This window comes from Aspergillus tubingensis (assembly GCF_013340325.1).
Source record: "Aspergillus tubingensis WU-2223L DNA, scaffold_13, whole genome shotgun sequence".
NCBI classification, from domain to species: Eukaryota; Fungi; Ascomycota; class Eurotiomycetes; order Eurotiales; family Aspergillaceae; genus Aspergillus; species Aspergillus tubingensis.
In genome coordinates this window covers 428,772-444,292 of record NW_023336287.1, presented here as the reverse complement: position 1 = coordinate 444,292, position 15,521 = coordinate 428,772, and the positions used below count along the sequence as shown (strand labels likewise).

General features: G+C 49.9%; 4 protein-coding genes across 4 annotated transcripts; 1 reads left to right on the top strand and 3 right to left on the bottom strand.

The window, feature by feature from the left end:
* Nucleotides 1–1,224: 1,224 nt before the first annotated feature.
* AtWU_10443 (uncharacterized protein) lies at nt 1,225–2,812 on the bottom strand (the record flags this gene model as incomplete). Its single annotated transcript, XM_035505547.1, has 4 exons — nt 1,225–1,819; nt 1,889–2,034; nt 2,084–2,370; nt 2,431–2,812. The coding sequence occupies 4 exons, from the start codon at nt 2,810–2,812 to the stop codon at nt 1,225–1,227; spliced, it is 1,410 nt and encodes a 469-aa protein (XP_035361440.1).
* Nucleotides 2,813–5,938: 3,126 nt separating this feature from the next.
* Nucleotides 5,939–7,905, bottom strand: AtWU_10442 (catalase; the record flags this gene model as incomplete). The annotated part of the gene is made up of 7 exons (XM_035505546.1): nt 5,939–6,414; nt 6,554–6,638; nt 6,714–7,133; nt 7,219–7,311; nt 7,390–7,624; nt 7,698–7,827; nt 7,875–7,905. The coding sequence occupies 7 exons, from the start codon at nt 7,903–7,905 to the stop codon at nt 5,939–5,941; spliced, it is 1,470 nt and encodes a 489-aa protein (XP_035361439.1).
* Nucleotides 7,906–8,933: 1,028 nt separating this feature from the next.
* AtWU_10441 (GMC family oxidoreductase) lies at nt 8,934–10,835 on the top strand (the record flags this gene model as incomplete). Its single annotated transcript, XM_035505545.1, has 3 exons — nt 8,934–10,470; nt 10,529–10,692; nt 10,755–10,835. The coding sequence occupies 3 exons, from the start codon at nt 8,934–8,936 to the stop codon at nt 10,833–10,835; spliced, it is 1,782 nt and encodes a 593-aa protein (XP_035361438.1).
* A 209-nt stretch (nt 10,836–11,044) lies between these two features.
* On the bottom strand, nt 11,045–14,077 carry AtWU_10440 (NRPS-like enzyme; the record flags this gene model as incomplete). The annotated part of the gene is made up of 1 exon (XM_035505544.1): nt 11,045–14,077. The coding sequence occupies one exon, from the start codon at nt 14,075–14,077 to the stop codon at nt 11,045–11,047; it is 3,033 nt and encodes a 1,010-aa protein (XP_035361437.1).
* Between the last annotated feature and the right edge of the window lie 1,444 nt (nt 14,078–15,521).

Here is a 15,521-nt window from a genome sequence, read left to right as displayed (position 1 = left end):
TCCAATCAAAACAATACATCCCTCTTGCTACCAAAAATCTCCTCTTCGATGTCCACCACAAGCGAAGCCAAACTCAACATCACCCAAACGCGCAAGCCGTAAAAACAACACCTATTTCCCCACTATTATAGTCAACCCCCTCCCTCCCCACCAACACACTCAAAAATTGGCCTTGATCTAACTCTATATAGATCAATACCCTAGTTTATTGTAAATAAACTACACTAAATATCATACTCTTCCTCCCCCAAATCAATCCTAGCCAATAACAAAAAGTGCGCATTTTAGTGTCGGACACGGACACGGAGACGGAACCGGAATCGGGAAACTTCGGAACACCGTCGGGGTAAGCTCGGGGGTATATTCCGACCCTTACGGTGGGCAGATCCGAAGTAATCCTTCTGGTTTGGGAAGATTGTTTACCTGCTGTTGCAGGGGATTGCGTATTGAAAAGTGTGTTCCAAGTGAAGATTAGGTACCGATATTGTTATGCTATGCGCTTGTAGTTCTGGATTAAGAGGTTTACAGAAAGTTGGTATCAATCATATCAATCATGAAGATCACATATTTGATTGCACCGTTACTATGTACTAACTTAATTTATTACAAGCCTAACCATGCAATACTGGAATCTTGCGTTCCTGCATGCTTGCCTCTCCTTACATGCATTGGTATGCGAGACAGGGTTTCTTGGCATTGATATTCGCCCATGATTGGAAAAGACCGGTTCGGCGGAGACATACATGTACACAAGCATTTTACAGAAATCATCCGGACCCGAGGATAAGGGTCGATATATGCAAGGCATGAGATATCTGTGGTATTTGAGAGTTTGATGTCATTGTGCATAGAGCAGGTTGTGTGGGGATGTGGCGATCTCGCCGTTGTAGGGGTGAGTTCAGCAAAGTAACAGAGTACGTGTGCGAGGTAGTGATTTGCTACGATATTGCTTATTACAAGCAAAGATGCCATCGTTTGACACGCAGTGTGGTAGTATATAGGGAATATTCACTATTGAGGGCCTGTTATTCCCTGGGTGATATGTACGTTGATGTCATGGTTATGACGGCCTTACCTGATGGAGAGTGGAGTGCGGATCGAGAAAGATGTAACGAGAAGTTATCTGCTAGCAGCTGTCTATACTATGTAGTACAGACATCACATTTAGCGTGGTGCTGCTAGATAGCCTCCTGGACAGTAAAATTGAGTGGCATATCGCTCAACTTATATTGAACGCGTTCCATCACTTTGGAGATGTGAATCAACCTTCACGTCTTGGCTCTGCCAGAGAAGTTTATTGAGAAGGCATTTTGCGACAGCTGCCTGTGCGGACTCGTTCAAATATACCAGGTTTTGGGCCACCTTTGTGATGAAGCTGCGAGCTGAGGGGCTGAGCAGGAGATTGAAATGATCCTCCATCAGAAACTCATATAGCTCCTGCGAGGAGCGTTTCCAAATAGTCTTGCTCTTAGACAGAGCTTCGTTTAGTACTGGCAACTTGTCGGTGAAGGAGTGACCAAATTCTGGCGATGATGAGTAGAGTGACTCTTGAAATATCACAGCAAGTATAAACAAGCAGAGGAGTGTGTGATCTTGGACATTCGGCGATGCGTCTGCCGATAAGTTTGAGGAACTCGCCAGAAATGTTATCGTTTCGTGGATATCAGGGTAGGCGATCAGCCCTTGGGAGGCCTTTGGGTTACCCTGGTGTAGTCGAAGTTCGAATGCTGGATGCACGGTAGCGGGGACAAAGTATTCTGAGATTTCCCAGACATGCGCTGGGGATGAACTTCTTGACGGCTCTGCCAGAGAGAACGCCCTATGCATTCCAAATTCACATTAGCACACAAAGGCTGTAGGTATTAGTATGAACATCATGAACACTCACAGGAAGAGAACCATATGAAGACGCCAGCTTGACCGAAAACTCTCTACCCCACCCCTTGCATTGATAACGCTGACAAGGCCATTTTTATGGGCACGCCATTGGTCATCGATGGCCCAGTATTTCTGGTTCGTAGACGGTGAACTCAGCTGAGAATTTTGGATGTTGCAATGAAGCTTCTAATCTGAAAATACTCACCTCGAACATTAGGAGGCGTGCAATAGCCGTAATCGTGTCATCCTGTGTCGATCTTCTTTCATCGGCCAGCCATTTCGCGATGATGCCCACAGCCAGGGTCCTGAACTTTTCTGATTCTATCGACTTTGTCTGACCTTGACGGTGGGCGACATGAGCTGCCGCATGAGCCATCAGGGCGCAAAACGAGGCACTATTGGATAGATCCAAAGGCAACCAGACATCACGTACGGGGTCAAATCCGGTACTCTGTGACAAGCCGGGGCCAAAACTAGCATGTAGATCGAGCCCTAAACAGAGTTTAACATCAGCTGCCTGGTGAGTATCGTCTTTATCTGCATTGTACTCACAGGAAGAGAAGATTTCTTGGTCTTTCGCGGACAGATCTATCGGGAATCTGGGGCCCGGCCCTTGAACGATCGAGGACTCCTGCCAGTGCTCGTTTGAAGCTGGAATTCTCGCGTTGGCGGAGCTTGGTTGACCTTCACCCTCTGGTGGATCGGGGGTCTGACCTTGTGATGCATCCTGCTGATATCCTGTGCTCTCTGAGCTATAGTCCTTCGGAAGTAGTGTCCTAAGCTGAGGTCGAGTTGTCTGGGGGGAACTTTGGAGGGCATGGTGCCTCCGCCTCCAGAACTGTCGCATCGCATGGCTGCGGGCGCCTGGCTGGTCTGTACCGAATACAAACTGGTACTCGGTTGTTGCTGAATCTGAGTCTTGGTCTTCGCTCATGGTGGCGCTATCGATGGGTATCTAGGTCATGCCGTGTGGAGCTGATAACGGGTTGCTGTAAGAACCAGATAAATCTAGGAGGAGGCTGTGTCTGAAGGTCGCTTTCCCGGCATAATCGAGGTTGATAGGTGACTGGGAGTTGGCTTGAGGCTTTGACAAGGGGGTAGAGGCGGGATTAACGAATGCACGGGGTGACGTGGTTTGATCTGGATTTAACAGCAGTGAACGACACTACGTGCCCATCTCTCGTGGACCGGGGATCGGATGCTGCCCGAATCCCTGTGCAGCTGAAACGGAAGTAAACATTATTAGGGTACCCTAAGGTACTGCTGCATGCTCTCCTGCCCTCTTTTTCCCGTAGTGGACACTGTCGTGGCTTGGGTGGCCGGGCTCAGATATGGTGACAACCATCCCCCGGTTATGTGGACGCGCTTAATGACCAAAATTAGTGCGGGATGGACACTTACTAGTCTTTCTTGGCCGGCAGATCGTCTGAGAATGGGAAAATGAAAGGTCAAAAAGATCATATTACATGCAGCTGTTGGGGTCTCACGATCAAGCTGACGGGGAGGGGGTCCCTTTGCAGCCTTAGAGAGGGGCTTCAAGAGTTCGCACCAGTCAACCCTCACCACTCGGACTAGTCCTAGAGCCATACACTGGGGCTCTGATTGGCCGAATACTGTTACCCTATTGGGTAATGGGATCTGGGTCCAGTGACGGTCCGGTCCCGGATGCTTTCTGTACCTCCAGTTCCATTGCGTTGGGCCCTACCAGATCCAGATGTAAACTTCAGCTGGGTCCCATGAGTCCGGCTCCGTAGATCATCTTGTCTCGGGCAGCATCTGGTATGTGTAAGGACCGCGTGCTCGAGTGTCTGGCGCAGTGGTCAAGGAGTATATGGCTGGAGAAGCATGGAGTTTGGAAGATGTTGGGGTCTAGAGGTACCACGACTGCGTTCCATGCGCTTCCGTGGCCGCTATCTAATTAGCAAAGGGCTGTATATGTACGCGAAAAAGCTATGTCTCACCAAATCAAGGCGAACCAAGGTCACACTGCTCGTCCCCAAAATCCTTCTGGCGGAAATAGTATCCGTAGCCCCAGATATTCGTTGTTGCCATTCATTCCACATGTTGTGTCGACTTTGCCGGGAAGTCGTGGCACGCGCTTATCGAAGGCCGCTCTTTCCTTCAAGTCCAACAAACATTTGCAGTTAAAAGAGCAGAACCCAGGTACGTATCTGTTATGTATTGGTTACTTCATCGCAATCATAGTCCGCCATAGAGTTCCACGGAAGGCTTTTTATGTTGCAAAGAGTGCGAGAGTTGACCGAGGGAATCCCGACTGCCTTCCGACACAGTCCCACCTTTTTTTCCTCTTTCCAGCAATCCAGGATGGTATCTAGCTCTCCTCGCCAACTTTCCTTCCTCGTAAATACTTTAAAAAATGTTCCGTTCTATCGATGAAGGTTTTTATGCGGTGAAGCCATGGTATGCTAAAACGCATGAGCCTAAATGATTAGACTCCGAGCTATAGACAGCCCATCGCCAATAGCCGGAGATGGTGCACTGGCTACTCGGTTGGAATCGTACTAGAGAGCTCGCTTAATCTAACCTGCACCATTATTCCGATTTCCTCCAATTGCACGATTGATTGCGTGATTATGAGGCTGGGCGAATTTCCGATCGAAATGAGCTAACTCTTTGGCCCTAATTATACCTGCTGGTCTCTCATGAGCTGTCATATTCCAACCTTAATTGTTTCAACAATACCAGGGTCTTGTTATGGTTGCTGCTCTTGCCCAAGCCTATCCGGCATTGGTGTTTTGCAAAAGGATTTTCATGCACCCTGTCTATTATAATCCATGCGTCAACGTGTATAACATGACCTTTACATGAGTTCTTCCAAGGATAGTCTCAGAACCAATACAGGAAGACAAAGGACCCCAACAAGACAGATCCCGCCTGATTCAGAGATTTTCTTCAGCTGGTTGACCGTTGTGCCACCGTCGTGTCATCAGTGGAACTCCAATGGTCATAGACCCATGGTTCGCAAAGCCACTAGTTGTAGTCGTGGGACCTGCCCGTCATGGGAAAGGGTTCCGCTAAATTCACTTCTCCAAATACCTTTTTGTCTTCTATCACTGGCATTGTTGACTTATATTAAATGACCAAATCTTCATACCCGAAAAAGTTGGCTCTGAAAGGATGTACATCAGTTCGATTTGAATTCTCCTATCTCAAGTACCTGGTCACACCCAATTCAACGAAGATCGACTCGCACGACAGCCAAACAGTCAAACCCCGGCAGCTGCTTCGTCTTAGCATCTGCTGCAAGAGAGTCCCTTGCGTTCCTCCGCCAAATTAGACCCCATGATGCTCGAGCACTAATAATCGCCTGCAATCTTACCAGCAAAATCAATCCGGCTAAATATCGGTACCGGCGCGAAGATCACATCGGCTATCCTCGTCTCCAACATCTCCAGTCCCACCTCGCTTATCACCTCCATATCTATCCCCTAGATCACCAAGCGAGCACGTATGAGTTCTGCACCGACGGAACTGCGGATCTGGCCGTCGGACCTGTCACTTGAGTTTGCCCCGCAGTCCTGTTGGGGGCTTCGTGCACATTGTTGTTTGGGCGCTTACCGTGCCGTCCCTTGGGGGTCATCAGGCCAAAAAAATATGCAACCAGGAAATCCATCAGACCACGTGGGCTGCTCACGGACACTCGCTTCTGAGTAACAGACAAGTTCCAGAGTGGAATCCTTTCCCTTGACTTGGCAGACTCTATTCCAGTCGTCCGATGCCAAGTATCCGAGTTTGTTCAGCATCCACCCACGTATAACGAGAAAAAAGCTTTCCCGGGGCTTTCAGGGTGGTTCTGAAGAAGGTGGATCGACGGAAACCCTTTCCCGGTTAACCGTGCTTAACCTCACAGACCGGTGGCAAACTTCCATGTGCAATTTTACTGCAGTTGGCCTCGGGCCAAGATCCTTACTTATCAGATTTCAAATCAGACGCTAACAAGGTTTTGAAAATAGGAATAGGTAGCCATCGAACATACAATTTCCCTTGCCCTGGATTCTCAACAACCCATACATTCACCAAAATCATGACCCCGTCATCTTTACAGTCGCGAAATATCCCTGACCTTTGCCCCTAACATTTCCCTCAAGCGACCATCGACTCTCCCAAACATATTCACCACAGCCTCCTTCAGTGGCTCAGGAACCTCAGTCAGCGTCTCGGCAAGATTTGCAACCCACTTTCGCCTTTCTGGCTCGTCAAAGACCCTATTCCAGAGGTCACGTGGCTGAACAAAGTCTTCTTCATCCACTGAAATCTCATTCTGGCCCAACGCAAACGACAGAATCCGCTCATCGTGCCGTACCTGGGCGGTATTTCGACTCACAACTCCCGGAGAAAGCGAGCTGCGCACATAGTTCGGGTCACCACCATAATTCTTCGTCACTGTGGCGAAGCCATCCCTCTCAAACGGCGCGTAGACAGGACAAACAGCGCGATTGGGCGGGAGCTGGGTGTAATTGACCCCAAGGCGGTAGCGCTGAGCGTCGGGGTAGGCAAACATGCGGGCTTGTAACACTACATAAAGCCAGGGATATCAGTGCATGTTACACAACTCCGCAAGATTGGTATGCATGAACCAAGGGAGAAACATGACCAACAAAAACAGAAACACAACCAAGGAAAAAGAATCAGCAAGGATGCAATGCAAACTTACTGGGATCGGGCGTGCTAGCAATCCCAGGCACCATATTCGATGGCGAAAACGCCGCCTGTTCGATTTCGGCGAAGTAATTTCCGGGCTGTTACTATGTTAGCACACGACACGCCACCCACCCCAAAGCTATGCCACCAATTATCAAAGAGACATAACTCACATTCTTATTCAGGGTCATCTTGCCCACTTCAATGAGTGGGAACTCCTTATGCGACCAAACCTTTGTAATATCAAATAGTCCCCGTCCGAATTCTTCCGCCCTCTCAGGTTCCATAACCTGCACATACAGCTTCCAAACCGGATACTGCCCCCGTGCAATAGCATCCCACAAATCCAAGTTATGGAAATCAGCATCCACCCCAGCCATACGGGCGGCTTCTTGTCCGGAGAAATATTTTCCGTCGAGCTCAGGCCGAAAATGGAACTTGCAGTACCGGAAGGTGCCATCGGGGGATACGAGCTTGAAGGTGTGTACGCCGAAGCCAGTGACGGATCGAATGGAGCCTGGAATGCCTCGAGAGCCGAAGAGATGGAGCAATGCGTGGACGCTTTCGGGTTGGTTGGTGTGGAAGTCCCAGAACTGTGGTACCCCAGAAGGTGAGTTGGTTAGTATATTATGTGGTAGGTAGGATAGCAAATATATGGCCAGAAGGTGAGGGACATACCATGGTCCAATCCGGACGATTCGTGGCAGGGTGCCGTTTATGGCTTCTGTTCAGGGAGGGGAAGCGAATAGGGTCTCGGACGAAGAAGACAGGCTATTGGCATCATTTAGCACACACATCCTCGAACTCTTTCTATCCAACACATAAAACACGGTAGGTGGGTATACATACGATATGGTTTCCCACAATATCATGGTTCCCTTCTTCGGTGAAGAACTTGACTGAAAATCCACGCACATCTCGCACAGTATCCGCACTACCCTTTTCACCACCCGTCGTGCTGAGTCGAAACAAAACGGGGGTTTTCTTTCCAATACCGTTGAGGAACTTAGCGGAGGTTAGGGACGATACGTCGTTTGTCACTTCAAACTCTCCCCATGCGCCGGCTGCTTTTGCGTGGACGACCCTGCAGAGGTTTTGTTGGTTAGATGAGGATGGACTGGAAAGGGGGCTTGATGGTGGAGGAAGGGAACAGGTACCTTTCTGGGATCCGCTCACGGTTGAAGTGAGCCAGAGTCTCGAGGAGAAGAGTGTCTCCTAGGGTTGTGATGCCTCCACCGCCAATTGTGGGCAGCGTAGTGCTCACGGAGGGGTCCGGGATGGGTTGGCCTAATAGAGTCAGAACATGGAATTGGGTGTAGGATCGAGGAAGGGACCTTCTGCCAGGGTATAAACAGGTCTGGACATGATGAAAGGGTGTTTCGACAGACTACTATCGTTGAAGCTCAGATATAAAGGCTGATAATGATTCTTGAGGTGCTTGTTCTGTTTGACCAGCAGTTCCCGGTAACCCCGTATATATATTGCCAGCAGCCGCGGAGTGTGACGTCCATGGTGAATCAGCCAACATCATAGACATCTTTAATCGCTCAATGCGAGTCAATTCTCCAATTCAATGCCAGAGTATCTCGGTGTACACAGTGGTGAGGGGAAGTATAAGACAAGGAATCTATTTCCGGCCAAACTGAGGAGTATTTTTTGCAGCTGGTGGTGACCGAGCCAATGCCGAATCCCGGACCGAGCCATTGCCGACCGGTTGCCGAGTTTCCCCCTCGCATGTGTTTTGTTTTCCCCTCAGAGGCTTTTCTTCCCCTCTCCTTGTTCTCCAATGCTGTCATTGCAATGAGGACCGCAGTGGCTGATAGTCTCGAAGATGTCATTCGAATAATCTGACACCGTATAACCATGGATGGGAAGAATATGGCGTGGTGATGCCAGTTGACACCTTGACAGCTTCGTCCCGTGGATGCCGCATTGCCGGTCAGGGTTCAGCTATTTCACCCTCATAGTAAAACTATCCCTACTCAACTTGCTTTGAATTGTCCCCGCATGAGGGGTAAAAAAATTTATCGATCAAGCAAAACACGATCTAACGCCTAGACCTTTGGAGATCAGATCTACAATGCCATCGCAGCTACAGTAGAACGGTGGGCCTCCCCTCACCGGGCGCTGCCGAATCCACTAAGCCCTCTCAGGCACCAGAGCTGCATGTTTTTCGACTATACGGCGATGACTCGGATGTCGGCAGACATAGAAAAAGTCTCATGGATGAAAAGATTGAAGATGATGAATATAAATACGATAGATGCATCTCTTGTTGATGCTCTCTTTCCATCAGCATCATCACAGTTCATCTCATCTCATCTTTACTACTCTTTCCTACAATCTCTCATCTAATATCATCTATCTCATCTTTTGGATTCCAATTCATCATCATGGCAATGGTGTCTAACGGCAACGAATACGACTTCATCGTCGTCGGTGGTGGCACGGCAGGCAATGCAGTAGCTGGTCGCCTCGCTGAAAACCCCAACGTTCGCGTCCTGGTCGTCGAAGCTGGTATTCCCAACCCTGACCAGGTCGACGAAATCACTACTCCCTCCAAGGCCTTCAACCTCCGAGGAAGTAAGTATGATTGGGCCTACAAGACCACTATGATCAAGCGCGACGACTACGAGCGTGTCGAAAAGCCCAACACCCGTGGCAAGGCTCTCGGTGGAAGTTCTTGTGCCAATTACTTCACCTGGATTCCTGGCTCTAAGCCCACCTTTGATGACTGGGAAGCCTTTGGCGGCCACGACTGGACTTGGGATAACTGTGTCGAGTATCTCCGCAAGTGCGCAACCTATCATGATGATGAGAAGCTCTACCCGGCCGAGCTAAGCAAGATCGGCACCGGAGGCCCCGTCCAGATCGCCCATGCCGACTTGGTCCCCGAAATGCAGCCCTTCCGTGACGCACTGACCCAAGCGTGGGTCTCCAAGGGCGAGAAGCTGACCGAGGATATCTACTCCGGTGAGATGCGCGGTCTCACCCACTGCGTGGACACCATCTATAACGGCCAGCGCCAAGGCAGCTTCCTCTACCTGAAGGATAAGCCTAACGTGACCATCCTCTACGGAGCCCACTCGAAGCAGCTGATCATCGACCCCGTCACTCGTGTCTGCTCTGGAGTGACCGTCGTCAGTGAAGCCTACAACACCGAGATCAGCGTCTACGCCAGTCGCGAAGTGATCCTCTCCCAGGGTGTATTCGAGACCCCCAAGCTCCTGATGCTGAGTGGAATCGGTCCCGCTGCAGAGCTAGCCAAACACAACATCACCCCCATAGTCGAATCTCCCCACGTCGGCCAGCATCTTCTCGATCACCCCATCGTGCCTTTCGTCCTCCGCCTCAAAGACGGCTACGGTCTGGAAGACCACATTCTCCGCCCCGGCCCCACCAACAACGCAGCCATCGCCCAGTACAAGAAAGACAAGACCGGCCCCATCAGCTCCGGACTCTTGGAACTCGTCGGCTTCCCTCGCATCGACCAACGTCTCGAGAAATACCCCGCCTACCGCGAAGCCAAGGCGGCCAACGGCGGACTTGACCCCTTCGGACCCGCAGGACAACCTCACTTCGAGCTCGACTTCGTTGGCATGTTCAGCACCGCCTTCCAATGGCACTACCCCGTCCCGGAAGAGGGCAACCACATGACTGTGATTGTCGATTTGCTGCGCCCATTGTCAGAGGGCGAGGTGACGCTCAACAACTCGAATCCGTTGGTGCAACCTAACATCAACCTCAACTTCTTCGGCAACGACCTCGATATCCTGGCTATGCGCGAGGGCGTCAGATGGACCTATGACCTCCTGACCAGCGGTGCCGGCTTCAAGGATATTGTCCTGTCGGAGTACCCATGGAAGATGCCTCTTCAGTCGGATGACGAGATGAAGCGCGCTGTTTTGGATCGCAGCCAGACTGGATTCCGTAAGTCTCAACAGTACTTCGTTCCTATTAACCGTGATTACTAATGATGGCATGTTAGACCCATGCGGCACTGCCCGTCTCTCCAAGAGCATCCACCAGGGTGTGGTCGACTCGAAGCTCCGCGTGCACGGAGTGCGCAATCTCCGCATTGCAGATGCCTCCATCATCCCTGTGATTCCGGACTGTCGGATCCAGAACTCGGTGTACATGATTGGCGAAAAGGTTAGTAATATTTCCTCTCATGAAATAATCATTTAGTGATGTGACGACTAACGAGCATCTAGGGAGCGGATATTATCAAGGCCGACCACAAGGATCTGTACGAGTCGAAGAACATCCCGTACTTTGTTCCGAGTCGGTTGTAAGTACTTAGAGTGGCTAGGACACAGATCTGTTTGGGGGATATGGGAGATTGTGTCAATGGGTATTGGTGACATGCTAGCTCTTTGCATTAATCTTTAGTCCCTGCTTTATGAATGCGTCTCGTGTTGAACCAGTCTTTATGAACATGAAACATTCTCTAATCTATAAATCTAGCTATTTAAATAATGCATAGACGACAGAAAAAGCATATTCACAACTGGTAAAACCCCTTCTGACTCCAAAAGCCCAGCAACCTGGTCAACATACCCACATCAAACGGCACATACTTAATCCCCGGCACATCCCTCAACGCCGCAACCGTATTGGAACAATCATAACGCGTCGTATCCTTATGCATCTCCAACCACGACAATCCATCCTTCACTGTCTCCTGCAACAACGACATGAGCGGCATCAACGGGTTATCAGGACCACCCCTTTCCTGCAGCAAACGCACCCAGTCCCAATATTCCACCAGTTCAACCGGATACCCCGCCTGGTTCATAATCCGCCTCGTCTCTTCAAGATCGATGGAGTCCGCCTCATCAGGAGCAACGAGATTGTACGTCTTTCCGAGATTGCCATTATTAGCAGCGATATGCAGCACCGCATCACACACATAATCCGCCGACACATACTCCATGCGCTGATTTAGTAGATGCGGAAACGCACCAACCTGGATACATCCCACGACAAACCGAGCAAAGAAATCATCCGGATTCCCACACCCCTGCTCAACATCACCTAGAATAAACCCCGGGCGGAAAATCATAGCTGCCAGACCGTGATCACGCGCCCGACGCACCATCATTTCCGAGACCCATTTCGTAGCCGCATAGCCGAGCTCATATTTCAGTGCGTGGAGATGCGGCTCCAGCGGACCGTCCTCGAAGACTTTCTCTGTGCCGAGAACGTGGCCTGTTGGCCCGAAGACGTCAATACTAGACATGTACATGAACGCCTTGCGGCGACCGGAGGTAGCCACTTTCATGACGTGACGGGTTCCAAGGACATTAGCATCGTAGTGCGCGGCATATGGTTCCAGATAGTTGACTTTCGCCGCGAGGTGGAAGACCACGCTGGCCCAGTTGGTCAGCCAGGTGAACATGTCCTCGGTTAGACCGAGATGTCTCATGGTGATGTCGCCGTTAAGGACGGTGAGTTTGTGGATGCAGTGTGAGGTCTTGTCCCAGAGGTTGTAGCGTTCCAGGACTGATTGGACCCTTTCGCTGGCTGAGATGCCGAATTTTCCTCGCACTAAACAGACGACTTCCTTGACGGTGGGCATTGCGAGACAGCGGCTGAGGAAGTGGGCGCCTACAAACCCAGTCGCACCCGTGAGGAAGATGCGGCCTTCTTCGGCGGCTTGCCAGTTGGGAACGGTATAGAGATCGTCAGCTGTGTGGGCGTCTGTCATCCAGCGGTCGAGGTCGTTGGGGTTGTTGGGGTTGTTGTCCTGAATGGAGTTGTCGATGCGGTTGGCTAGGTCCGTTAGTCGGGGATTTTCGTACAATGTGCGCATGGAGACGGTGTTTCCGAATTGCCTCCTGGTTCTGGAGATCATAGCAGCCGCTTGAAGGGACGATCCTCGAAGAGTGGAGAAGAAATTGTCTTCCTCGTTGATTAGCTGTTGGCCGAGAACGGAGGTCCAGATCTTTCGGAGGATGTTGGTTGTGGTGGTTGGGTCTTCAATTGTTGGTAGAATCTCCTGAATCTTGGTACAGTGACTGGCATACTGCCTCGCTAATGCCTTGCGATCAACCTTGCCATGGTCTGTTAGGGGATAGTGCTGGCAGAAGACAATATCCCGCGGCACAGCGTAAACTGGTGCCTTTTGCTTAATGAACTCCAGCATGTCTGTAGCTTGAATAGTACTAGCAACAGCCGGAATGAGAAATGCAACGAGAAAGGGCTCATCTTCGACAGTTTCTGGCTGAATTTGACACACCGTCGCGGCTAGTAGCCGGTTACTACCAAGGAATGACTGCTCGATCTCGCCAAGTTCGACGCGAAAACCGCACTGCTTAACCTGCAGGTCTACACGACCGATGAACTCGAGCAAAGTTGGATCGTCGGGACGCCACTTGGCAAAGTCACCGGTTCGGTAGAGTCGGTACCCTGCTTTATCGACGAAAAATCTGTCCTCATTTTCTTTAGGGCGTCCGATATATCCTGCTGTCAGTCCAGGTCCGCCCAGGAGTATCTCGCCGATGCTTCCCTGCTCGGTTATGATATTGAGGTTTTCATCAGCAAGGAAAAGCCTTGTATCGCCGAATGGCGTACCGATGCTGATGCTGTCGTAGCACAAATCATCTGCCGTAACTGAATGCATTGTCGACACGATCGTCGTTTCAGTGGGGCCATATGCGTTCCACAGATGTTGAGGTGGATTAGGCGATTCAAGGACAGCCTTCATGCTGGCCATATTGGCTACTTCACCAGCAATGAGGACATGTCTCAAACCAGTAAACGCACTGGGACATGCTTGTGCAATTATTGAGAAGAGTGAGGTAGTTAGGAAAGAGACAGAGATATTTTTCTGCGTGATGAAACTCTTAGCTTCCAAGGGATCCGTGATCACCGGCCGGGGCACTGTGACCAGCGTGGAGCCTGACATTAGAGCGACGAATATTTCAAAAACTGACATATCGAAGCCCGGATTGTTAAATAGGCTCACACGGTCCGATGGCAGAAGCGGCGTGGCAGGACTTTTGAACATAAGGTGGAGGATGCCACTCTCTGGAATCTGAACAGCTTTTGGCTTTCCACTGGACCCTGATGTATACAGGATATGACTTCGATAATCACAGTTGGGCAGACCTTTCAGTTGCACACGCTTAACACTGGCTGTCTCCGGTCGGACTGCTTTCGTAAGTGGGTGGTATTCGCCACTGATGGGGATAATGACCATATCATTGTCAATGTCCAAAGTATGGTTAGATAGAATGTACTGTGTTCCGACATCTTTCAGGAGGTTCATCAAGCGACTAGTTGGAATCGAAGGCTCGAGGGGAACGCATGTCAAGCCCGCCCGGATGACGGCGAGCTGGGCAATGATGGTCTCACTGCCCGCACCCTGCAAGATACAAATGGGCTCCTCTGGAGGTAGGTCCAGGGTCTTCAGAAGGGATGCGATACGCTGGACTTCACGGTCGAGGTCTGAATACGACCATTGATGTTCTCCATCATCTATTGCCAGGGCTCCCGGATCGATAGCGACGTTATGAGAGAAAAGAGAGTCCATGACTTTGCCCGGTATGTCGGCCGTACAAAGGCCCTTTCGAACTTGAGAGAGTAGTCAAAAGATCTTGAATGTGCCTGATGGATAGCTTTAGTGGAACATGTATTTCTTTTATGCAGTCCTGCCATATTTTAAACCCTTCATCACTTCATTGATAGGTACAATCAGATGAAATCACCATGATGATTTGCCATGCGCGCATCGTGACGATTCCCGAACGCTCACCATATTTCAAAGTTGACTGGAATTAGTTCCAGCCTCTCAAAACAATATCGGTGCGCACAGATCGTGGATTTTCCAAGGTAGCTGTCCCTATAACCGTCAGTTGTCAGACTGATAGGCGAGAACGATACCCCACGAGGAAGGTATGCATAAAAAAGAAGAATGATGTGGCTGAACTTTACTTTGTCGTTAATTCCGGTGACATATTCCCCTTTGTGGCTTTGTACGGAACCATGGTTGTGTTGCAGAAAATCATGAAACAGCAAGGATTGAGTTCCTCTTCTCGGAAGGAACTTGTCACGTAGCAACCAACTTGGAAGCTGCATCGCAGATTCGCAAATTTAACGTTGGGTTGGAAGACTGTCTTTTGCTGTGTTCCTCAAGAAGATCAATGCAGTGACCGGTTGTTCCCTTGTGTTCTTGATTACCTGCGATGGGAGCAAGCCTCATGAAAGTTTACCAATCCATATTTAGTTGAGCAGTGAAAACTACTCACTACAACCAGGTTTGCAATTGTTGCGGCTCTTCCCCATAGATGCTGTTGCGGGTAATCTCTCCGTCATGAATTCCGGCCTAATGTGGCGTCAACTAGGCCTCGGGATGGTCGATTACCCGCGGAGCATGCCTTTATTTCATGTGAGTTCAGATTGAAATTTTCCGGGAGCCGACTCAGCCCGTTAGTATTCTTTGGTCAAAACATCCGTTGAACTATCACATTGAGAGTGAGAAATAAGAGGAGTCAGATACGGAGAGGACCACATGCCTTTGATGTGAGGCGTGGCTGAGTCGATAGATTGAAAACACAGAAACTACGCACATAGGAAAGACTCTGGGTAATGCATAATCCGTGCTATTCTTCTAAGCGCCAGTGCAAGAATAAATAGGTTTTTCCCGGACAACGCTGTCAACAACACGCCATTCGGTGAACAAAGAAGTAGAATAATCCCTCTGTTGCCGAGATTGCACTGCTTATTCCACAAAAGTGTGAATGAGACGAGGCTTCTTCATTACATGGCTGCTAAGAGCACTCTGTTGTCTGCGGCTGCACCCTGTCCTATATTCTAAAGCAGGCCTCAAGATCGCTTTATTTCACTATTCATCATAGGTAATTTCCTCCATACAACATCTGCTCAAGCAAATAGTCAGGAGCAGGCCAATGTACATATAATGCGCTCTTATACTCTTCTTCTTACGTTCTCGTTAGCTGTCAAACTTGTGTTCATCT